The sequence below is a fragment of the Chiloscyllium punctatum genome, chromosome 20, assembly GCF_047496795.1.
Source record: "Chiloscyllium punctatum isolate Juve2018m chromosome 20, sChiPun1.3, whole genome shotgun sequence".
Classification (NCBI taxonomy): domain Eukaryota; kingdom Metazoa; phylum Chordata; class Chondrichthyes; order Orectolobiformes; family Hemiscylliidae; genus Chiloscyllium; species Chiloscyllium punctatum.
The window spans coordinates 75,945,840-75,970,500 of record NC_092758.1 but is presented as its reverse complement, the minus strand read 5'-3'; the positions used below and the strand labels follow the sequence as shown (position 1 = coordinate 75,970,500).

Genomic DNA, 24,661 nt, shown 5'->3' with positions numbered 1-24,661 from the left:
CAAACAGAACACAGTTTACTGAAGGGAAGAGAAACAAAAAGGTACAAAATAGTACACCAATCAAATTTAAAACTACCCCTTCATATAGTGAGGAGTTGTCACAGAATGGTGGACCACATGGCCTCTTCTATTTAAAGACATCTATGTGTGTTCACGATTATTTGCTTCCCACTAATTATCTAAGGATTTCTTAGTCACTGAATGTACACTTACTCACTGGCAATACTACACTTTGAAAGGAAATGAGAACTGAGTTATTTCCATGGTATTCTAACAAGTTGAAAGTTGACTTAAAGAAAAATTAGTTGCTTTTCTGAAGCAAACTAAACCAATGTTCTCAATAAGCTAAAGAACAAACAAATAGATGTGGCTTAAACTAGGTTGACACACAAACAGCATGTGCACAGCAAGTGCCCAGCTCAGTACAGTACTGTTCTGGACTCTGTCACAGAAATTGATATCCTTTTCTCTCTCTATGAAAATTGATTATATAGCTATGTTCGAAATCTCACTTGGGTTGCCATGGCCACTTAATAGATTACAGCACCAAAACGCATCATTACAGGGTGATGGCTTTCAGCAAAGTTCTCTGCTTTAATAATACTCTGAACTGGTATTTGAACCAGACATTTCCACACAGCAAGTTAAACCTTGTCACTGGGAAATACTGCAGAGACATTTCAATAGACCAGCCTACATTACAAACTATGTCTTTTCTTAATTTCAGCTCTACCTTCACCCTCACCACTTGAGCCCCAGTTCTCCCACCCACACTGCGTCTCCCCTCAAGCCACAAATTTCCAAGCCCCTACACTCTGGATCCAGCTCTCCCCATTCCTGCCATCAAACGTCAAAACTCCGGTTGTCCACCTACCCTCCCCCAGTCCTGTTACCGAGCATCACGATTGATTATAATGCCTCGCACTAGTTCTCTACCTGTTCATCCCATCCTTCAATTGTCACAATTGATATCCTTCAATTCTCTCTCATTCCAAAATGCCTTCATTCTGGCTCCAAATTCAATGGCTCACTGTTACTCAGGCCAGTAATGGCTCAATTGGAATGCATCCAAAACTATATAATGCAAAGCATTTATACAGTAATCAGAAAAATAAAAATTGTTTTTCAAAAACAAGAATATGATAAAATACTTTCAACTTCTGAGGAAGAAAAATGTACAAAATACATCATAAATGATTACTGTAGGTCAGTAACTTACCAGAATCCAAGAATCCTTTCAGATACCATTTCTTGACATTTCAGTCATCTCTGCAGGACGCCACGATATCTGTTCTTCCAACTCAAACTAAATAGATCTCAGCTTTTAATTCACCTGACTGTGCGGTCAGGGAGGTGCCAGACTACAAGTCAAATAGCACCAGTAAACTGTTTGTACAGGAGAAAATTGCCCCTAAACTCTCACCATCTTTCATGCAAGCAGTTCAAAGTGGGCAACTTTTGAGCAATTTCTCAGGTTGTGAGGAAGAGCTGAACATTTTTTGAGCCATAATTGGAAGCCAGGGCACATCATGTTAAACATAATGCATAACTGCGCCAAAAGAGAAGACCCTGACTGCTAATGTGGCTTTGCTCAATTCAGAAGGCAAAAATGTCTCATCGCCCAAGTTAGGAAGTGGTTAAAAATACCAAACAGCGGAGGCTCAGACACTAATCTGATCTTTTAGTGGTTAGGTAGCTTGCTGACATTTACCATCAATTGTCACACCACAGGGCAGACAGTAGCCCCCACTGAGGAGTCAACAGCTTCCTCTTGAATAGAGGTAAAGGTGGTGCTGACAGTGTGCCATGAATAAAATAAATGCAGATAATAAGATACAGCTCCACATTACCTAAAGATCTCTGAAGGTCAGGCTCACCTTTAACACATTTCCTGACTTAATTGGTAGGAAATGCTGGATGTAAAGTTACACCCATGCTGCAGTACTGCAGCTCTAGAGAATTGAGGACATCTCCCATTACGGAAGTGGTGGGAGGGGAGTTATTTACTGTAAGCTGCTGGAGCTTGATCGATTGCCTCCAGAGGTCAGCTAAATTTTCCCAAGATCCTCCCCTGTCATCTTCTAAAGTGGTCCAAGGTTTATGCTCTTGATTTTACGTTCGTGTCTGAAGACTACATGTGAGATGTTGCATGCAGCATGCATCTACACAAATCTGGGGGCAAGGTAATCCTGTTGGACCATTCACATAGTTCACCACAAGGAGCACCAAACTGATTCAAACAGCTCATAAGATACAATTTAATTGCTGACACCAAGTCAGGTCAGCACAGTGCGAGTTTGCACCTCAAGTCGCACAAACAAACCAAATGCTCTAAAGTCGACAGCTGGTTGCAACAAAAGAGAGGGAATTGAAGGGGCATAGGGAACAGGAAGGGTAAACATGGTCAAGATACAATATGAATATTATATTCAGTCTGTGTCACACCATAATTTGTATGACTTATGGAATCAATTACACTGCCCCCTTGCCCAAATTCTTTACAGAATTGATGACAAAATCTCTTTAGAAGTCTCCAACTGCATCACTCAGCTTGTCCAACCCTGATATCTCACAGCAGTGAATTCCTTATGAGGCTGTACAGAAAATAAGTCACTTATGACACCTAAATCATCCAAGATATAAACCAATTAAATAGCGGCTAGGAGAAAGCGATGACTGCAGATGCTGGAGATCACAATCAAAAAGTGTGTACTGGAAAAGCACAGCCGGTCAGGCAGCATCCGAGGAGCAGGAAAGTTGATGTTTCGAGCATTAGCTCTTCATCAGGAATTTGGAGGCTGGGGTGGGGAAACAAGGGGGCTGAGATATAAATGGGAGAGGGGTGTGGCTGGTGGGAAGATAACTGGGAACATGATATGCAGATGAAGGTGGGGGGTGATGTTGGTAGGTCAGAGTGGAGGGTGGAATTGTTCAAGAGGACGGTGCCGAGTTGGAGGATTGGGACTGGGATAGCATGGTGGGAGGGGAGATGAAGAAACTGGCGTAATTAACATTGATTCCTTGTGTTTGGAGGGTCACAAGGCAGAAGATGAGGTGTTCTTCCTCCGATGGCTAGTATTTGGCAGTGGAGGCAGCCCAGGACTTGCATGTCCTTGGTGGAGTGGGAACAGGAGTTGAAGTGGGCTGCCACTGGGCGTTAGAGTTGTTTAGTGCCTGTGTCCCGATTCCTCAGTTTCCATCATATCTGCTCCGAGGAGGATCAATTCCACTCCAGAGCATCCTAGATGGATTCTTTCTTCAAAGATTGTAATATCCTCTCCCACGTGATCAACAATGCCCTCAGCGCATCTCCTCCATTTTCTGCACCTCCACCCTTGAACCCCACCCCTCCAATCATAACAAGGACAAACCTCCCAGTCCACACCTTTAACCCCACCAATTCCAGATAAGACACATCATCCTCCGCCATTTCCGCCACCTACAGTCAGACCCCACCACCAGAGATATATTGCACTCGTTCTTAGCCATGTGAGGAAAGGGATTTTCTGGTGAGAATCTCAGAGAGAGACCGTTTCTGAGTTTTGGTCAATATTCTTTGTTGCTAGGGATGATCTCAAAAGGTAGCTGGGAGCTCAGCACCTGCCACTTTCGCAAGGTTTGGGAAGATAAAAGAGGAGACAGGTTGAGTCCCCACTCTGAGTGGAAAGTATTGCATACAGATGCTGATCAAGTGTGGAATTAGGTTCAGCTGTGATGCACTTAAGGGTTGAGGCCATTGCCTGAACTCTCCAAGAGTAACCACTTAGCAAGTCTGCAGGTTATGCAGGCACAATAACATCTATCCATTGACTCTAACGGACTTCTTAGAACAAAAGGCTCTATCAGCTATATTAATGAAGACCCAGAACAAGTCATTAAATAAATTTGCATCAGAGTTTAAAACTGCAGCTTGGCTTCTTTCAAAAACTGAACACTATTTAGACTTTAAATATTGAACTGATCAGTTTTGGGGAAGAAATTTGCAACAAATTTATTTTACATGTTTTGCATAGCCAATATACCAGGTATACCTTTACTTTTAGGCATACATCTTGACCTTTTGCCTCTAATCTTATTAAAATAGTTCATCAGTACTCATTTGTCGTTTCAGTTTATGTGCCAAATTGAGAGGATTGAAGCTTTTCTGAACTTGCCAAGTGATCATCTAGCCGAACGAACGATCAGCAAATAAATTTTTCCTCAAGTTTTTCAGAAACAAAACAAGATGACATGACATGGTGCAGAACTAAAAGAGTTTCAATCATAATTCAAGCAAACCTGAATGCTCACTATGTTTACAATGTTGAGGACCAAGCAAAATTAATAAATTCTGTTGCAAACCTTCAGCTTCCAGCGGGAAAGACTCATCGGTTCAAACTTGTTGAATAGATGTGGCATCGTACCTCCATTTTGCCAGCAAGAGGGGCCAAAATAAAAAGCAGCCAAGTAAAATTAAACTGAACAAAAATAGAGGAAGGAAATAAGTGTGAAAGTCTGGAAGGTAAGCCTGTAGAGCAGCAGAAAAATACTGCACCAAAACAATTCAGTATAAAGGAGATTCCAGTGACTCTCTAATACTTTAAAACTCATACATAATTTTCACCCCTTATCATAAACACTTAAACAGGAGTAGGTCATGAACTCAGATCCATTCTGCTATTCAATGAGATCACAGCTAACTTATAACTCAATCCCAACTCCATTTTCCTGCCAGGATCTTTGTTAGTCTCAGATCTAAAAAACATTTTGTGACAGCAACCTCAAGCAGACCCAGCAACTCTCCAATAACGATTCTTCAGATGGACAGTGAAATTTTATTGTGGGTTAATGATGGTGAAACTTAATGTGCTTCTTACCAGATCCCTATCTACACTACATTCGATGGACAGTAATGATGATTATCCTTCCCACTAAGCCAGTATAACACTCCAGTTCAGAGTGAACATTGCACCTTCCTGTTATGTAAACATAATTTTAAAGAGTCCAAGCCATTTTGCCAACTGCTAAATTGTCAGCTTTGATCCTTCTTTGATCCTCCTTTAATATCAAAAATATATACTGCATTGAATGTATGAACGATCCCTATTTTACTCAACACAGAAGTTTATATGGTGGATATCACTGGCTGGCCTGCCTGGTTCATGTACTTGCCTTTTAATAGATACCTAATGGTATTTTAAAAAAGAAAACAGCATAAGGAGGCAGCTCTCAAGCCACAGCCAAACAGCATTCCACATAAGCCACTCAACCTGATTTTGAGTGACACTTCATCTTCCCAGCTGGAAATTACCAGCTAAGAAGCACACATGTATGTTCTGCCAGGGGACAAGATGATGCCTCGTTATACCAGTCAACAACACATGATGACCAGCAAAAAAAACACTAATTTATAAATACGCTCTCAGCCAGATAATGTCAGCTGTTAAATAGACACTTTTCCCAATTTGCATCATCCTTTCATTATTTCACTCTTCTGTCTGCTTTTACTGCTCATTACTCCAGCTCCTACAGGTAGGATCATTGAAGGGAGAGATTTCAAACATCCCAAACAGACATTGCCAACTTCTCCATGTACTCAGTGCCATCAGCACACTCTACCAAGCTGACAGTTTGCAGCTCAGAAACAGGCCATTCAGCATAAAGTCTGTGCCAGTTGTTCACGCTCCACAAGGATCCTTTCACACTCCTTACTTCCTTTCTCCCTCATAGACTGAACTGAATCTACAAGATCTGCCTCAAATACGGTGTTAAATATTCCACATTGTCATTTTTTAATGTAAAAGCGGGGATGCTCTTCTGAGGCTCTGGTCAGACCACATCTAGCGTATTGTGTGCAGTTTTGGGCCCAAAATCTTGAGGAGGATGTTCTGGCCCTGTGGTGTATTCAGAGGAGGTTCACGAGAATGAGGCCAGGAATGAAAAGCTTAGCACATGAGGAACGTTTGAGGACTCTAAAAGGATTGGCGGAAAGAGACCTAATTGAAACATACAGAATACTGACTGGCCTGGATAAAGCGGACATTGGGAAGATGTTTCCGTTAGAGGAGAAACTAGGACCTAAGGGAACAGTCTTATAGTAAAGGAAAGACCTTTTAGAAGAGAGGCAAAGCTAAACTTCTTCAGCCAGTGAGTGGTGAATCTATGAAATTCACTGCCACAAAAGGCTGTGGATCTAAGTCATAGAGTGTATTTAAGATTTAGACAGATAGGTTCTTGATTATCAAGGGGTTACGGGAAGGCAGGAGAATGGCAATGAGAAACTTATCAGTCATGATTGAATGGAGGAGCAGACTCAATGGCCTAATTCCTGCTCCTATGTCTTATACTGTGTAAAGTAGTCACCAAATAATTTTGTGCACATATAGAATTGCTAACAACTAATTTAGCTTTGTCAGTAGGCTTGCAGCATGGCACACTGACATACACTGGTATATTAAATGTGGAGATATTTTAATATACAAAGCTCTGCTTTTTGCAGGTAGGTTACGGACACAAACTACGTGTCTCAGAGTCATGCAACATGAAAAGAGACACTTCAGTCCAGCTAGGCCACACTGACCATGCTCCCATACTAAACTAGATTCAATTGCCTGTGTTTGGCCCATATCACTCAAAACCATTCCTATTTATGTACTTACCCAAATGTCTTCAATGTTCTAACAGTACCTTCACCCATCACTTCCTCTAGCAGTTCATTCCACACATTAACCACTGTGTAAAAAGGTTGCCCCTCGTCCTTTTTCAGGTGACAGGAGAAAAATTTAAAAATATGCCCCCTTGTTTTGAACTCCCCCACCCTAAGGAAAAGACACTTTCCAGTCACCTAATCTGTATCCATCATTATTTTATAAACCTCAGTGAGATCATCCCTCAACCAATTAAAAAGGTCCTAGCCTTTCCAGTCTATTTTTATATGTCAAACCCTTCATTCCCTACAACATCCTGAGAAATGTTTTCTGACTCTCTCCAGTTTAATAATATCTTTCCTATAATTGGCTTGATGGTAGGAGACAGAGGGTGGTGGAGGGTGGCTTTTTAGACTGGCAGCCTGACACCAGCAGTGTGCCTTAGTGATCGGTACTGGGTCCACTGTTTTCTATCATTTATATAAATGATTTTGATGAGAATACAGAAGATATGATTAGTAAATTTGTAGATGACACCAAAACTGATGCTGTAATGGACAATGAAGATAGATTACAGCGGGACCTTGATCAGATAACCTGAGGAGTTTAATCTAGACACATTTTGTTAGGGGAAAATCAGGGCAAGACTTATATACCTAATCAAGGCTACCTCAACGTTAGCTTTTAATAATGGTAAGGTCCCAGGAAATACTGCTGAACAAAGAGACCTTGGAATGCAGGTTCGTGGTTCCTTGAAAGTGGAGTTGCAGGTAGACAGGGTAGTGAAGGCAGTGTTTGGTACATTTTCCTTTATTGGTCAATCCATTGACTATAGGAGTTTGAAAGTTACGTTGGGCTGCAAAGGACATTGTTTAGGCCACATTTAGAATATTGCATCAATTCTGGTCTCCTTGTAATAGGAAGGACGCAGTCAAACTTGAAAGGGTTCGAGAATGTGTATAGGGTATAAACAGTTGGGGGAAAAAAAAGACGACCAAGGACTCACGTCTCAGTGCACACAGACAACCGTTCTCTCTCTTCACGGCCCGGAATAAAAGATGGAGGAGGTAGCATGACAGGTTCAGGAAAGATTCACAAGGATGTTGCCAGGATTGGAGGGTTTGAGCTATAGGAAGAGGCTGAATAGGGTAAAGCTGTTTTCCCTGCAGCATCAGAGGCTTAGGGTTGACCTTATAGGGGTTTATAAAATCATGAGGGGCGTGAATTCAGGTAAAGAGACAAGGTATTTTCCCCAGGGTGGGGGGAGTCCAAATGTAGAGGGCACAGGTTTAGGATGGGAGGGGAAAGATTTAAAAGGGACCCAAGGTGCAACATTTCACGCAGAGGGTGATGCATGTGTGGAATGAACAGCCAAAGGAAGTGGTGGAGGCTGGTACAATTACAAAATTTAAAAGGCATCTAGATGGGTATATGAATAGGTAGGGTTTAGAGGGATATGGGGAAAATGGGACCAGATTAATTTAGGACATTTGTTCAACATGGACGAGTTGGACTGAAGGGTCTGTTTCCATATTATACATCTCTATGACTAACAGGGCAACTGAAACTGCACACAGTACTCCAGAAGAGTCCACACCAACGTCCTGTACAATGTCAACCTAATGTCCCGAATCATACTCAAAAGGAGCAATGAAGACATGCATGCTTTCATAACCACACTGTCCATCTGTGACACAAACATCAATGAATTATGTACCTGAACCCCTAGGACACACTGTTCTACAACACTAGCCAGGGCCCTATCATTAATTGTGTAAATTCTGCCCTTGTTTGTTTTACCAAAATTCAATACCTGACATTTATCCAAATTATACTCCCATCTGCTATGCCTCTGCCCATTGATCCAACTGATTAACATCTCTTGTAATCTTTAGATAACCTTCTTCATTGTCCACTATACCAATATTAGTGTCATCAGCAAACTTACTAACTATGCCTCCTACATTCTCATTCAAATTGTTTGTATAAATGACAAGCAAAAGTGGACCTAGCACCAATCCCTGTGGAACATCTCTGGTCACAGGCCTGCAGTCCAAAAAACAACCCTCCACCACCATCTCCTACTGTCAAGCCAATTTTGCATCCAATTGGCAAGTTTACCCAGAATCCCACGTGATCTAACTTTACTAATTAGTCTGCCATGTGGAAACTTGTCAAAGGCTTTACTGAAGTCCATATAAACAATATTATTGCTCTAACCTCAATCGTTTTTGTTACTTCATGAAAAAACTCAGTTCGTGAGACACTCCACTCTAACAGGAACATATGTTAAGTTGTTTTTCTTGAGATTCTAACTCACTTGAACTGCAAAAGCCAAATTCTGTGAACAACCAAAATTTTATTAATCAAGCACAAGTTTTTGGAGGAATCCTTTAACACTCTTGCGAAGCTGTACCTGGAGACCCCTTTGAACAAGGGGTCCTTGTCCAAGGGTCCTTCCTTTATATAGTACAAGTGTTTCACCTTCCAGTCAGTAACGTCCACAAGACAACACTCAGCCATTCTCCTATGCCACTCAAGCCACAATGTAGTGATCACGTCATTTCCAAAGATAATGTAATGTAAATCAACCCTTAGTGACAAGATCTGTTGCAAATCGTATTTTTAACCACTTGGCCCTTATCTCTCTAAACCTTTCTTATTCATGCACATTTAACAAATTCCTCACCATCCAACACTACGGCAGTCCCAGTCAATGTTTGAAAACTTAAAATCTCCTACTATTACAACCCTATTATTCTGACAAATATCTGAGGTCTATGTCAATATTTGTTCCTCAATTTCCCTTTGGACAATTGTAGGGTCGAAAGTACAAAACCATTAAGGTAATCGTCCCTTTCTTATTTCTTCCCATATAGTTTTACTGGACAATCCTTCAGAAATATCTGATTTAATTACAGCAGTAAACTTTCCTTAATGAAAAATACCACTCTTGCCCCCCTTTCCATCCTTCCTATGGCATCTAAATTCAATTCAAAAATAGGTGATATCCATTATCTGGTTTATTTCACAGGGCAATGTCTTGACCAGAGCCAATTTACCCAATTTAAAACTTAAAAGCTTGACAGTTATTGCCAACCATCTCATTCAATTGGTGCATTCTCAATGGCAACACTTCGACCAGAGACCAGCTGTCAGCCAATCAGCACTCTCATACAGCACAAATGTTCATTTCCCCTTTATTATGGCATACTGGATTGTCCTGATGAAAACAAGACAAAAGGCTTTGCAAAAATGTTTCTCATGTGGGCAATTCTCAAATTAATTTACAACCAAACAATGAAAGACATTTTCCCTGAATTCCATTTTGGATTTACCTGTATTTGTGACTCTTATTTTAGTCTCCTGTTTTTCCACTCCCAACTTGAGCTGAGTGCTGCAACCAGAATGACTAACAACTAGTTAGTCACACTAGCTTAAAGTGGAATCCATGGCTTGTGGCCCTGACATGTGAGCTATACCAAACTTAAAATTGGTCTCATTAATCACGCCTTGATGGGAATTACAACAATAGCTAGAAAGAGGTCGTTGCAGCTGGTAAACATTCCTTGTATGCCAAAACTATTCAAAAGATCTGAATCATAATTCTTTAAGTTATTGTAGTTTTATACTCAAACTACATCAGAGGGTGTGGTTCTCAGAATAAAACAGGGTGTGGTGAAATACTGGTAGTAACAAAAATGTCCTGGACCAATAATTCGGAGGCCTCAACTAATACTGCAGATGCATGAGTCCAAATCCCAGGACAGATGGTCAAACTCAAATTTAATTTGTTGACAAATTCACAATAAGAACAGTAATGATGATCATGGTATTAACAAAGTGGCACGGATATCCTTTGGGAAATAAAGTCTGCCATGCTTGCTCGGTCAGACCTACATTCACCTCCAGACCAACAATCTCTGAGCTGTCTCCCCTGAAATGGCTTACCAAACCAATCAATTGTATCAAACCACTACAGAATAGCTGTTGATTAAAACTGCCTAAAATCTAATCACAGTGCCAGAGACCCGGGTTAAATTCCCACCTCAGGCAACTGTCTGTGTGGAGTTTGCACATTCTCCCCGTATCTGCGTGGGTTTCCACCGGGTGCTCTGGTTTCCTCCCATAGTCCAAAAAAAAAGTGTGCAGGCTAGGTGAATTGGCCATGGGAAATTGCCCAGTGTTAGGTGAAGGGGTAAATGTAGGGGAATGGGTCTGGGTGGGTTGCTCTTTGGAGGGTCAGTGTGGACTTGTTGGGCCAAAGGGTCTGTTTCCACACTGTAAGTAATCTAATCTAATCAGCCAGAATCAAATCTAAGAACTGGTAATTTAAAAAAGCTCACCCTACCCAATCGACACAAAATCCTCTTCACACACAACTGGGAATTCTGTCAAAATTAGGAGAACGAATTAAATTAACTAATAGGACATAGTGGGTAGTTAGGGAAGAAATTGCCGGACACCTAGCAGAAATATTTCTGGCTTTCTACAAATGATGATGCCAGACTCAATTATCATCCTGCATTGAGGACTGATCTCACAGGAACTCCAGCTCCATCAAAAGTTACTTCATTCGAGGCCAATTTCAGACTTCAAGCTCCAGTTGGGTTGGCTTAGCCAGCAGGGATTCAGATGACTCTGGAAAGGGTTTGCCAATGGCCATAAACGTGAAAATCCTATACCTAAATAGCCAATATGCATTGCTAACAAGTGGGTATTCCTCACTCAAATGTCTCACATCGTTACTCTGTCATGAGTTGGACTTCCATAAGCTACTAGGCAGTTAGGGTCCTTCCTCGCATTCTCATTTGCCAGTGGAAATCTATGCATCCAATCTGCTCTCCCACTTGTCCCACTGAAAACCGATCCCAAAATTCCAGGATATTCCTACTAAAGGTTTTGCCTTCACTCATAAACCTCTGTAAAAGGTCACCCCTCAGCCTCTGACACTCTAGGGAAAACAGCTATTAAACTTGCCCCAATAGGTCATATCCTGCAACCCTGGCAACATCCTTGTAAATTTTTCTGACCCCTTTCAGGTTTCACAACATCCTTCCGATAGGAAAGAGGCCAGAATTGCACACAATATTCCAAAAGTGGCCTAACCAATGTCGTGTACAGCTGCAACATGACCTCCCAACGCCTATACTCAATACTCTGACCAATTAAGGAAAGCATACCAGAGCTTCACTATCCTATCTACCTGCGAGTCCACTTTCAAGGAGCTATGAACCTGCACTCCAAGGTCTCTTTGTTCAGCAACACTCCCTAGGACCTTACCATTAAGTGTATAAATCCTGCTAAGATTTGCTTTCCTAAAATGCACTGTTTCAATGATTGACAGAGAGTCAGATGTACAGCACAGAAAATGACCCTTTAGTCCAACTCACCCAAGCCAACCAGTTATCCTAAATTAGTCTAATACCATTTACCAGCACTTGGCCCTTATCTCTCTAAACCTCTTATTCATACATCATCCAGATGCCTTTTAAATGTTGTAATTTTACCAACCTCCACAACTTCCTCTGGCAGCTCATTCCATACACGCATCATCCTTTGGGTGAAAAAGGTGTACCTTTAGGCTCCTTTTATATCTTTCCCCTCTCACCTTAAACCTACGCTCTCTAGTTTTGGACTCCCCCACCCTAGAGAAAAGACTTTGTCTATTTACACCTCCAATTTTGGTGTCATGTGCAAACTTGCTAACCATACCTCCTATGCTCACATCCAAATCATTTATATAAATGACGAAAAGCAGGAGACCTAACATCGATCCTAGTGGCACACTACGAGTCACAGGCCTCCAGTCTGAAAAGCAACTCTCCAACATTACTCTCCATTTTCTACCTTCAAGCAGTTCTGTATCTAAATGGCTAGTTCTCCCAGTATTCCATGTGGGCTAAACTTGCTAACCAGTCTACCATGAGAAACCTTGTCGAATGCATTACTGAAGTCCATATAGATCATGTCCACTGCTCTGCCTTCATCAATCCTCTTCAATACTTCTTCAAAATACTCAATTGAGCTAGTGATATGCGATTTCCCATGCACAAAGCCATGTTGACTATACTTAATCAGTCCTTACACATCCAAATACATGCCAGGAGACAAAATGTAAATATACTACAGTATCTGATCTCTTTTGCTTACTGCTTGTAGCGAGAAACCATAGGCTATATTAATCCATCAGCAGCACAGTATAGAAGCTGTAAGGATATCAAAATTATATTACATGCAATTCATTCTCTCCAGACCTTATAGAGGTTTACAAGATTATGAGGGGCATGGATAGGATAAATAGACAACGTCTTTTCCCTAGGGTCGGGGAGTCCAGAACTAGAGGGCATAGGTTTAGGGTGAGAGGGGGAAGATATAAAAGAGACCTAAGGGGCAATATCTTCACGCAGAGGGTGGTACGTGTATGGAATGAGCTGCCAGAGGAAGGGTGGAGGCTGGTACAATTGCAACATTTAAGAGGCATTTGGATGGGTATATGAATAGGGGGAGGAATAGGGGTATATGATTGGAAGGCTTTGGAGGGATATGGGCCGTGTGCTGGCAGATGGGACTAGATTGGGTTGGGATATCTGGTCAGCATGGATAGGTTGGACCGAAGGGTCTGTTTCAGAGCAAGGTGCTCTGAAATTTGGAAGAGGTGCAAGCCAGCATTGAGATGAGCAGTATCAGAAAGCAAACTGGTAATATAGTGATGGTCTGTATTTCCTACAAAGAAGGAATCCCCTACTACAATTTCTTTTTAGAAACTGTCATTTCTGAAGCCTCTGTATCTTTGTGTTTTAGATTTCAGTTTTCTTCTCAAGACTGGGCTTTAGTTACATCCATGTAAGCATGGGCATAAGAGTAATGGAAGATTACTCAACTGTACAGAATATTCAAACATGAACCAATCATTTTTGAGATGGTGCTGGGTACCGCAGGCAATGTACCTGCTGTCAGGGGATGACAGCATACCAGTCAGAAGAAAATAATTCAAGTTAATTCAAGTAGATTATGCTCCTGCACATTCTAGGGCAGACAGGTGGATTGTAGTTCTCAACACATTGCTTTGTCCAAGATCAGCTAACGAAATACAAAGCATCACCCAATCCTCTGATTTAAGTGGACTGACTCAGGATCAAATGAACTAATGGATCAACAAAACTTCAGGTGTCCCTCCATATCTAACAACTTAACAGCAATTGCATTCTGGATCCAATACCAGTGGTTCAAGCTCCAAAACGAGTATTTAATCTTGGCCGAGTACCAAAGCTCTGCATTGTCACAGCTGTCATTCACGTAATAAGACACTCAAGGCCATCATTTTGCTGGAACAGCCTAGCTTTATTTTTCAGAATCTGCCCTAGAAAATCCTTGAATAACTCTGAAGTCAATTAAATTGACCAACTCCTGTGTCATTCGTTAAATAGAAGATGGTAGTGGCCTGCGACCCTTAAATTCTCGGTCTCTACTCAGGGTAATGAGTTCTTAGCAGCGCCATGGCCAACATTCCTCTCTTAACCACTATCCCAAGGAGATATCATCTCACTGATATTTGACAGCCATTACTTGTAACAGAGTGGTTGCAACACTGCACTTCAAGGCTTCATTACACAAAGCACTTTGAGGTACTGAGACATGTGAAAGCACGACAGAAAATGCAAGAACTATCCTGACTGCAGTGTCATCTTTACCCCTAATTCCATACGCGCCTTTCCTCTCGACATAACTGCTGAGAAACAGTTTGCACTCTCCCACTGAATTCATTTTGCAAGAAAAGGAGCAAAGTGCTTAGACAGGATGGTGACAGGGAGTAGGAATTTCTATCCTGTCATGCAAGTCTTGCCTTACAAGGAAATGACTGCAGATGTAGTAAACTGATATTACACAAAAACCACTCTGTACAAGTGAAAGACATTTGTAAAACACCAACAATATTTCCAAGATGAGTCACAAGTGTGTGACGTGACTCCATAATAAAGGTGTGCAGCTGAATATTGGTACAGATATATACCACCCAAGGAGGAGCCAAGTATCAGGGACACTAGTTAAACCACTATGAAACTTAACTCCCTTCAGGTTTTTAAACAAAACCTTCCTCTTCTCACGCCCTGAAGGCTTCGAATAGGATTGTTCCAAATGATCTGGCTAAAAAAGTAACTAAACCACTCAGAGTAGGAAAGGCCCTTTATCAAATAAATGGCAGACTATCAGCATTGATGTTCCTAGACTATAGAGCATTAAAACAAACTGTCAAAAACTTGAAGTAGCTTGATTCAATGATGGATACACCTTGACGCGAGTTGCTTGACAGACCAGCATCATCTCTTGAATATACATTTTAAAAAGATAACACAGAAACACACACTTCCCCATATGCACTATAAACCCTAGACAAACGTGGATGGAAGAACAAGGAATGGGAGTAAACTTCAAATGATCTGATTCTAAAAAACAAAAGGTTTAGTTCAAATATGTTCTCTAGGCACATAAATGAACAAATCCATTGTGTGCTGTGATACCAAGTTTAAGCATAATGGAGTAATCATTTATTGTGCTCATTAGCCAGCTCTATGTGGGGAAAGTTCTGATTAGCTTATGGTAGAAAGGATGTGAAAGCATAGACTCACAAGGATGATAACAGGGATAGGAAACAATGCTCATGAGATGCCATTTGAGATAATAAGACCAAGTCCTCTGGCGGCGAAGGCTAAAATACTTCAATTATTGGACCATGCTTTAGGAAAGTAAATAGGAAAAGACTATTTCCTCTGGGTGGGGAGTTAACATCAAAGAGTCATTAATTTTAAATGGTCACTGGGGATAGAAGAGAGGAGTATGGAGAAACTTTTACACAAGGAGGTTAGAATGTAGAATGGTTTGTCAAAATGGAGTACTTTAAATGGATAGCGCTTCCACTTTTAAGGAGTCATGACTGGGAGATGCCAGTGCTGGACAAAGTTAAAAATCACACAACATCAGGTTATAGTCCAACAGGTTTATTTAGAAGTACTAGCTTTCAGAGCGACTCTTCCAAATAAACCTGTTGGACTATAACCTAGTCTGTGATTTTTAAATTTTGAGGGGAACATCATAAATATTTGAAGTGAATGAATGTTGAGAACCATAGCGGAACAGCATAGGATTAGCAATGGATTAACCCCGAAAAGATCATATATAAACACAACAGGCCGAACAGCCATCTTTCTATGCTGTAAACATTGTAGTTCTGTGGACAAGAATGACGACATATACACCCATACTTCCAAATATCCTAGAAAGCTCAACACATTTGAATCAAACCTGGAAAATTCCAGGTCTCTTCAGCTTAACTGTATACCTTAACACCATACATGGAGATTGAAAGTTCAAAACATTCATTGCAAAATGTAAAAGACTGTACCAGTAGAATTAATACAGTTGAATAATCAGTTAAAAATCGAATAGCTTTCTTGTCTGTGTGCTGTGCTTGGTTTTAAACAGAGAGCAGGCAAACACTGCTTTTGACAGGTGGTCGTTCAATCGACTTCATCTATATCAACTCTCCAAAATAACATCTCCTTAAGCCCCTTGCCATTAACATTCTTCATACACTGATTAATTAATTTCCCAATTCCTTGTCCAAGGTTGTGACAAGTTATAGTAATTGCTTCTGACATAAATCTAAATAGAAAAATAATTTAACTTCTCTTTTGACAGCGATCATGAGTTGAACTTCCGCACATAAAGAATTGTATGATTTTTTTTCATGACTGGCTATCTGAAAGTACTTCACAGCCAATGAAATACTCTAAGTGTTAAAACCAATGTTTCATTTTTGCATTCTAAACTGTAATAGAAAGGCCAATTTAGCACAGTTGGCTGGATGGCTGATTTGTGATTTAGAGTGACACCAATAGTGAGAGTTCAATTCCTGCACCAGTTCAAGTTACCATGATGGGCTCCCCTTCTCAACTTCTCCTTCCGCCCAACGTGTAGTAACCCATAGGTTAAATCACCAATCAGCTCTTTCTAATGAGAGCACAGCCCCTAAGGTCTGATAAGACTATGGTGACTTAACCTTTTAGACTATATTTGGAGGTGCCTGTGTTGGACTGGTGTGGACAAAGTTAAAAATCACAACACCAGATCATAGCCCAACAAGTTTATCTGGAATCACTAACTTTCGAGACCAGTGCTTCCAAATAAATCTGTTGATCTCTAACCTGGTATTGTGATTTTAAAGCTTTTAGACTACAGTGCATCAAGACTGAACAGATAAATGATTTGGAGATGCCAGTATTGGACTGGGATGTACAAAGTTAATAATCACACAACACCAGGTTATAGTCCAACAGGTTTAATTAGAAGCACTAACTTCCGGAGCACCGCTCCTTCATCAGGTCAGCACAACCACCTGATGAAGGAGCTGCATTCCGAAACCTAGTGCTTCCAATTAAACCTATTGGACTATAACCTGGTGTTGAACAGATAAGTCAAGCCTAGCCACATGCTCATCATGTGAAGAGGTTCTTTGAAGCCAGTTTTTGAAGATGCTGGTTCACTCGTGGTAAGTTACATGGAGATCTACCAATCAAGTGTGGTAAATGTAGAACTTGAGAAACAGGCCAAGCTCTCATCATTCTTTACTTCATTTTCCAACATGTCACCAAGCTAATTCCACAATCCCTCAATACCTGAGCCTTACCTCCAACTGCATCACTAAGTATGAAGATCTTCACCTGTCCTCTGAATATGTAAATCAATTTTGGTACCAAACATTCAGAATTTGACATTTGGTTTACAAAATCCCATCCCATGATAGACCAAATGACTCTGCATTTGCACTGAAACACACAAGATAGGCTCCTAGGAATTTCCAACCAAAGCTGGAACTTTAGAATCACAGAATCCCTACAGTATAGAAACGGGCCCTTCGGCCCAACAAGTCCATACCGAACCTCCGAAGAGTAACTCACCCAGATCCATTCCCCTACCCTATTATCCTGTATTTTCCCCTGACTAATACACCTAACCTACATATCCCTGAACACTATGGGCAATTTAGCAATTCACCTAACCTGCAACACATCTTTGGACTGTGGGAGGAAACCAGAGCACCTGGAGGAAATACACGCACACACGTGAAGAATGTGCAAACTCCACACAGGCAGTCACCTGAGATTGGAATTGAACCCAGGTCCCTGGCGCTGAGGCAGCAGTGCTAACCACTGGACCATCGTGACAGCCTGAAGCCTCTCCTTTCCCAGCAGCACAATGAGAGATGTGCACTTTTCATTTCCACAAAACCATGGCGATAAACACCACATTCAACGAGTGCAAAAGACCAGGGAGCAGGGCTACAACCAGATCCACAAGTACAACAAACCTTTTATTAACTGGCACCTATGGAACCAGGTGTGTGCCAATTGACCAAATATGCTGGATACTCAAGAGGTATGCCTCACCACAGTAAACCTGACCAAGCAAAGCATCTAGACAGATTTTTTTGAGGGATGTTGCAAAGTAAAAACATCAAACATACCTGCTAAAATGAATGCAAAAACACAGTAAGTAACAGAAGTGCAATGCCGCACACACACAATTGTTATACATTACTTACCGCATAACTATTCACACATTATGGTAGAGTGCAGTATTTGAGGCATATACTTTTTGCCAGTTTATCAAGAGTGCTGATTATAACAAAGTTTATTGTATAGCAAAAGCTGCCAAAAGAATATCTGCACAAATCACTGGACTTCATTCTGCTGCAACCCAATTCCTCACAGACAGAACTGCGAATAATTTACTCACCACAATCCAAAGATGTGTAGGTTAACCATGGTAAAAACGTGACTTTATGGAGATGGGGACAGGGGAGCTGAGTGTGATGCTGTTTGGACGGTCAAATGGCTTCTTTCTGCACTGTAGGGATTCTATCATCCTAACAAACATTTACATAGGGACCACTACATCAGATACTTCGAAAACATTAATATCCTGTTCAAGTATAGTGACTTTGATCATGTAGAACACCAAGCAATTGCACACAATATCCCACAAGCGGCAATATGGCCTGAACACTTGAAAACCTTCCTTGTTCAAATCATGCCAAGGGAGCTTTTGCATCCATCTGAAAAGATGGGTGAGACCATGGTTTAATAGTGTCATCCTAGATGACACCTTTAACAGTTATGCACTGTAGTGTCAAAATGGATATGCTCAAATCTCTGGAGTGAGATTTCCATACATTGTCTTCTGACTCGTGGCAGAAAGCCCATGTTGATTTATAAACGGCTTATGAAGCAACTGTGCAGATGGAAGCACAAGGACAGGTACAGCTGGCTGTTGTCAGCATCCATATGAAAACCAATGCTGGGTTTTCTGTTGTCATTGCTACAGGGCAGCAAGTAAATGAGAAAAGGTATCGAAGAGACTCTCATAGCACTGACACTTCTCACATGCAAAATCCAGCCATGTGTCTTGTCTCCTCTTGTATAGTTTAAACCAGCAATTTGCTCAAGTTTCTAACTGTTCCTTTTATTATTTGTCTCCTTCTGTAGTGGTACCTTCTCAGTGCCATGAGCTGCATTTTTCTTTATTAAAAATTGCTGACACCTGCCAACCACAACCAACGATCAGACTGCTCACCATACCTTAGACACTCACAGTTGAACTTACTGATTCCCTCACACACGGGGATAGTTCCACAGACACACAACTCAAAATACTTAGTTGTTAAATTCAACTCCAGGTATCAACAGCTACCCATCAGAAACCAGTGGGTAGAAACCTTTTCAATTCCGACCAACTTCTTGTAACTCCAACAAGCACCTAGGAGAAAGTGAGGACTGCAGATGCTGGAGATCAGAGCTGAAAAAAGTGTTGCTGGAAAAGCACAGCAGGTCAGACAGCAGCAGGAGAATCCACGTTTCAGACATAAGCCCTTCTTCAGGAATGAGGAAGGTGTGCCAAGCAGGCTAAGATAAAAAGGTAGGGAGGAGGGACTTGGGGGAGGGGCGTTGGGAATGCGATGGGTGGTAGGAGGTTAGGGTGAGGGTGATAGGCCGGAAAGATGATTGCAGGTTAAGAAGGCGGTGCCGAGTCCGAGGGTTGGGACTGAGATAAGGTTGGGGGGGGGGGGGGGGGGGGGAATGAGGAAGCTGGAGAAATCGGCATTCATCCCTTGTGGTTGGAGGGTTCCTAGGCGGAAGATGAGGCGCGCTTCCTTCAGGCATCGTGTTGCCATGGTCTGGCAATGGAGGAGGCCAAGGACCTACATGTCCTTGGTGGAGTGGGAGGGGGAGTTAAAGTGCCTCCAACCTCATAGTCCCACAACCCTGCACCACCCCTCTCTACCTCCTGCCCAAAATCCACAAACCTGACTGCCCCAGCCGACCCATTGTCTCAGCCTGCTCCTGCCCCACCGAACTCATCTCTGCATACCTCAACACGGTCCTGTCCCCCTTAGTCCAAGAACTCCCCACCTACGTTCAGCACACCACCCACGCCCTCCACCTCCTCCATGATTTGCGCTTCCCCGGCCCCCAACACCTTATCTTCACCATGGACATCCAGTCCCTATACACCTCCATCCCCCATCACGAAGGCCTCAAAGCCCTCTGCTTCTTCCTTTCCCGCTGACCCAACCAGTACCCTTCTACTTGACACCCTCCTTCGACTGACTGAACTGGTCCTCACTCTGAACAACTTCTCTTTCCAATCCTTCCATTTCCTCCAAACCAAAGCAGTAGCCACAGGCACCCGCATGGGCCCCAGCTATACCTGCCTCTTCGTTGGATATGTGGAACAGTCCATCTTCCGCAGCTACATTGGCACCACCCCCCCACCTTTTCCTCTGCTATATCGATGACTGTATCAGCGCTACCTCGTGCTCCCACAAGGTGGTTGAACAGTCCATCCACTTTACCAACACCTTCCCACCCCGATCTCAAATTTACCCGGACCGTCTCAGGCTCCTCCCTCCTTTTCCTAGACCTCCCCATTTCTATCTTGGGCGACTGACCTCAACACGGACATTTACTATAAACCAACCAACTCCCACAGCTACCTAGATTACACCTCCCTCCCACCCTGCCCCTGTAAAAACACCACCCAATATTCCCAATTCCTTTGCCTCCGCCACATCTGCTCCCAGGAGGACCAATTCCAATACCGAACAACCCAGATGGCCTCCTTCTTCGAAGACTGCAATTTTCCCCTCAGACGTGGTTGATGATGCTCTCCACCACATCTCCTCCACTTCCCGCTCCTCCGCCCTTGAACCCCGCCCCTCCAATCGCCACCAGGACAGAACCCCACTGGTCCTCACCTACCACCCCACCAACCTCCATACACATCGTATCATCCGTTGTCATTTCTGCCACCTCCAAACAGACCCAACCACCAATGATCTATTTCCCTCCCCTCCCCCATCAGCGTTCCGGAAAGATCACTCCCTCCGCAACTCCCTCGTCAGATCCACACCCCCCACCAACCCAACCTCCACTCCCAGCACCTTCCCCTGCAACCGCAAGAAATGCAAAACTTGCGACCACACCTCCCCCGTCACTTCCCTCCAAAGCTCCAAGGGATCCTTCCATATCCGTCAGAAATTCACCTGCATCTCCACACACATTTACTGCATCCGCTGCACCCGATGTGGCCTCCTCTACATTGGGGAGAGAGGCCGCCTACTTGCGGAACGTTTCAGAGAACACCTCTGGGACACCTGCACCAACCAACCAACTGCCCCATGGCTGAACACTTTAACTCCCCCTCCCACTCCGCCAAGGACATGCAGGTCCTTGGTCTCCTCCATCGCCAGATCATGCAACACGACACTTGGAGGAAGAGCATTTCATCTTCCACCTAGGAGCCCTCCAACCACAAGGGACGAATGCAGATTTCTCCAGCTTCCTCATTTCCCTCCCCCCACCTTATCTCGCCCCAACCCTCAGACTCAGCACTGCCTTCTTGACCTGCAATCTTCTTCCCGACCTCTCCACCCCCAACGCGCTCCGGCCTATCACCCTCACCTTCACTTCCTTCCACCTATCACATTCCCAACACCCCTCCCCCAAGTCCCTCCTCCCTACCTTTTATCTTAGCCTGCTCCAACAAGCACCTACACTGCAATCCATTCTATATAGCGTAATATCAAACCTACTTATCCATAGGAAGACACAGGACAAGTGAGTCCCTTTTCAATGTAATCCCGTCAGTGTCTGCTTCTCACTTCTCTTGCACAAGCCCACCCACAACCAGCCTTAAAAGAGCTCAGCTCCACAGTAAACTCAGCAAAGTCAGCACTGGCTGTCACTTCAAATAAAAGTACAGAGGCCAAAATTATACAAGAGGCAAAATAAAAAAGGTTAGAAGCACTTCTATTTTGAAGTCGAGCAGTAACTTCAGAAATACAATGCCATTCAACGAAATGTCTTGTTGACCCTTGTCTTCAAGGAGGACTGGATCACTTCCTAACTGGTGCAAAATCAAATCATGGGTGGCAAGGGCAACACACCACCCCAATGATGTCCAAGGAATTGAGTCTTTCCGTCTCAGAGTGAAATGTTGAGCTTTCAATTATCCAGCCATCCCAAGGCATAAGGCAGGTTAGACAGAACTATAATTGTTTCTCTGCCCATTACTGAGTAATACTCCCAACACAACACAACCTTATAATAAACTGGTGAGTCTTGTTTCAATACGAGAAAAATCAGCACTGAGAATGGAAGATGAGACACTTACTCAAAGGTAAACTGCTTGCCCCAACAAACCACCCCAAAAATGCCCCATTGCAAAATTTACCCATTCTGATTCTCTCAGCTAGTTTGCAAACCCACATTATGTGAAGTTGAGGTTACACAAAACTTCCATTGAAGCTGAACGCACAAAACATCCTAACCACAGCCCAACCGGGAACACTGAAACATACAGCCATTCCTGTACCACCCACGCCACTCTGCCCTGCTGTCTCATGGTGCTCACTTCCACCGTGGCAGTGAACCTTTGAACAAAGTATCTTGCCCTCTTTCTGTACTCCAAGCCCCACTGAACATTCCTGCACTCCTTGCATCCACCCACATTCTTGATGCCCAGAGCCACTGCCCTCTCTCAAATCAAAGATCCCCCCCCTCAACTTCCAGACGACCCTACTCTCGAACGCTCACTTAACCCCAGTCCCTTCTTTTACCCTTCACCTCCTGCCTGTTCCTCTAAGCCTCATCCTGTTCTCTAAACCCGACCCCCCCCCCCACCTTCCCTTGACATGCTCCTGCCCCCCCCCACCTTCCCTTGACATGCTCCTGCCCCCCCCACCTTCCCTTGACATGCTCCTGCCCCCCCCACCTTCCCTTGACATGCTCCTGCCCCCCCCACCTTCCCTTGACATGCTCCTGCCCCCCCCCACCTTCCCTTGACATGCTCCTGCCCCCCCCCCACCTTCCCTTGACATGCTCCTGCCCCCCCCCCACCTTCCCTTGACATGCTCCTGCCCCCCCCCACCTTCCCTTGACATGCTCCTGCCCCCCCCCCCACCTTCCCTTGACATGCTCCTGCCCCCCCCCCACCTTCCCTTGACATGCTCCTGCCCCCCCCACCTTCCCTTGACATGCTCCTGCTCCCCCCCACCTTCCCTTGACATGCTCCTGCCCCCCCCCACCTTCCCTTGACATGCTCCTGCTCCCCCCCACCTTCCCTTGACATGCTCCTGCTCCCCCCACCTTCCCTTGACATGCTCCTGCCCCCCCCCCACCTTCCCTTGACATGCTCCTGCTCCCCCCCACCTTCCCTTGACATGCTCCTGCCCCCCCCCACCTTCCCTTGACATGCTCCTGCCCCCCCCCACCTTCCCTTGACATGCTCCTGCCCCCCCCCACCTTCCCTTGACATGCTCCTGCCCCCCCCACCTTCCCTTGACATGCTCCTGCCCCCCCCCACCTTCCCTTGACATGCTCCTGCTCCCCCCCACCTTCCCTTGACATGCTCCTGCCCCCCCCACCTTCCCTTGACATGCTCCTGCCCCCCCCACCTTCCCTTGACATGCTCCTGCTCCCCCCACCTTCCCTTGACATGCTCCTGCCCCCCCCCCACCTTCCCTTGACATGCTCCTGCCCCCCCCCCACCTTCCCTTGACATGCTCCTGCCCCCCCCCCACCTTCCCTTGACAAGCTCCTGCCCATCTCCAATCCGCCCTTACCCCCTGCTCCCCCACACTGCCCTTTTCCACTCCTTCTCCTGTATATTTATCCTCCTCGCCCGCACCGACTGGATTCTGGGACGTTTTCCCTCCCGCACTTGGTGCTCAGAGCCGAAGGGAAGGACTGCAGCCTTTCCGATGGGAGCGCACTTGGCTCTCCGGCAGGATGTGCGGCCTGTGCCGGGGCGGGCCCCCCCCCCCGGCCGCGCCTGAGGCCGGGAGCACAGCCCACACACCGCCTTCCCCGACCCCCAACCCGACCCCGAGCTCCGAGACTCACTCACCATCAGCTCAATACTTTTATCCTCGATCACCGCGTCCGCCTCCATCGTGAGCCACACACAAGGAGAACAGAGAAGATCAATCCCCCGCCCCCCCCTCCCTTCCCCACTACCCCCTCAGAACAGGCCCAGTCCCAACCCACAGCCTTGACGAGAAACGTCTGACGCAATCACGCCGCGCCCATTGATTTGTAACGTGATCCGCATCTGACATCACACGTTCCACGCGATGATACCAAACCCCCCCCGCCGACTGACCGATGATCAGGCCCCGCCCCACGCTGCGCAACGCACGTCCAACCACGCCCTATCTCCAGCCGCGCCCACACAAGTAACCGCCCCCCCAAACACTAACCACGCCCATGGCCACCGACGGTGCCCACTCCACTAACCACGCCCCACACCACTATCCCCGCCCACTCCACTAACCACGCCCCACACCACTATCCCCGCCCACTCTACTAACCACGCCCCACACCACTATCCTCGCCCACTCTACTAACCACGCCCCACACCACTATCCCCGCCCACTCTACTAACCACGCCCCACACCACTATCCCCGCCCACTCTA

General features: G+C 44.4%; 1 protein-coding gene across 2 annotated transcripts in view; it reads right to left on the bottom strand.

Moving 5' to 3' along the window:
* The window catches only part of LOC140492203 (F-box/WD repeat-containing protein 11), a 175,071-nt gene extending 150,890 nt beyond the window's left edge, over window positions 1-24,181 (bottom strand). Inside the window, exon 1 of one of the 2 annotated variants that reach the window (XM_072591084.1) lies at window positions 24,093-24,181. In XM_072591084.1, the coding sequence (XP_072447185.1) occupies window positions 24,093-24,137 (45 nt within the window). In that variant the 5' untranslated portion in view covers window positions 24,138-24,181. The remainder of the gene's footprint in view (window positions 1-24,092) is intronic. The other variant, XM_072591085.1, reaches the window with a different exon arrangement.
* Window positions 24,182-24,661: the final 480 nt, after the last annotated feature.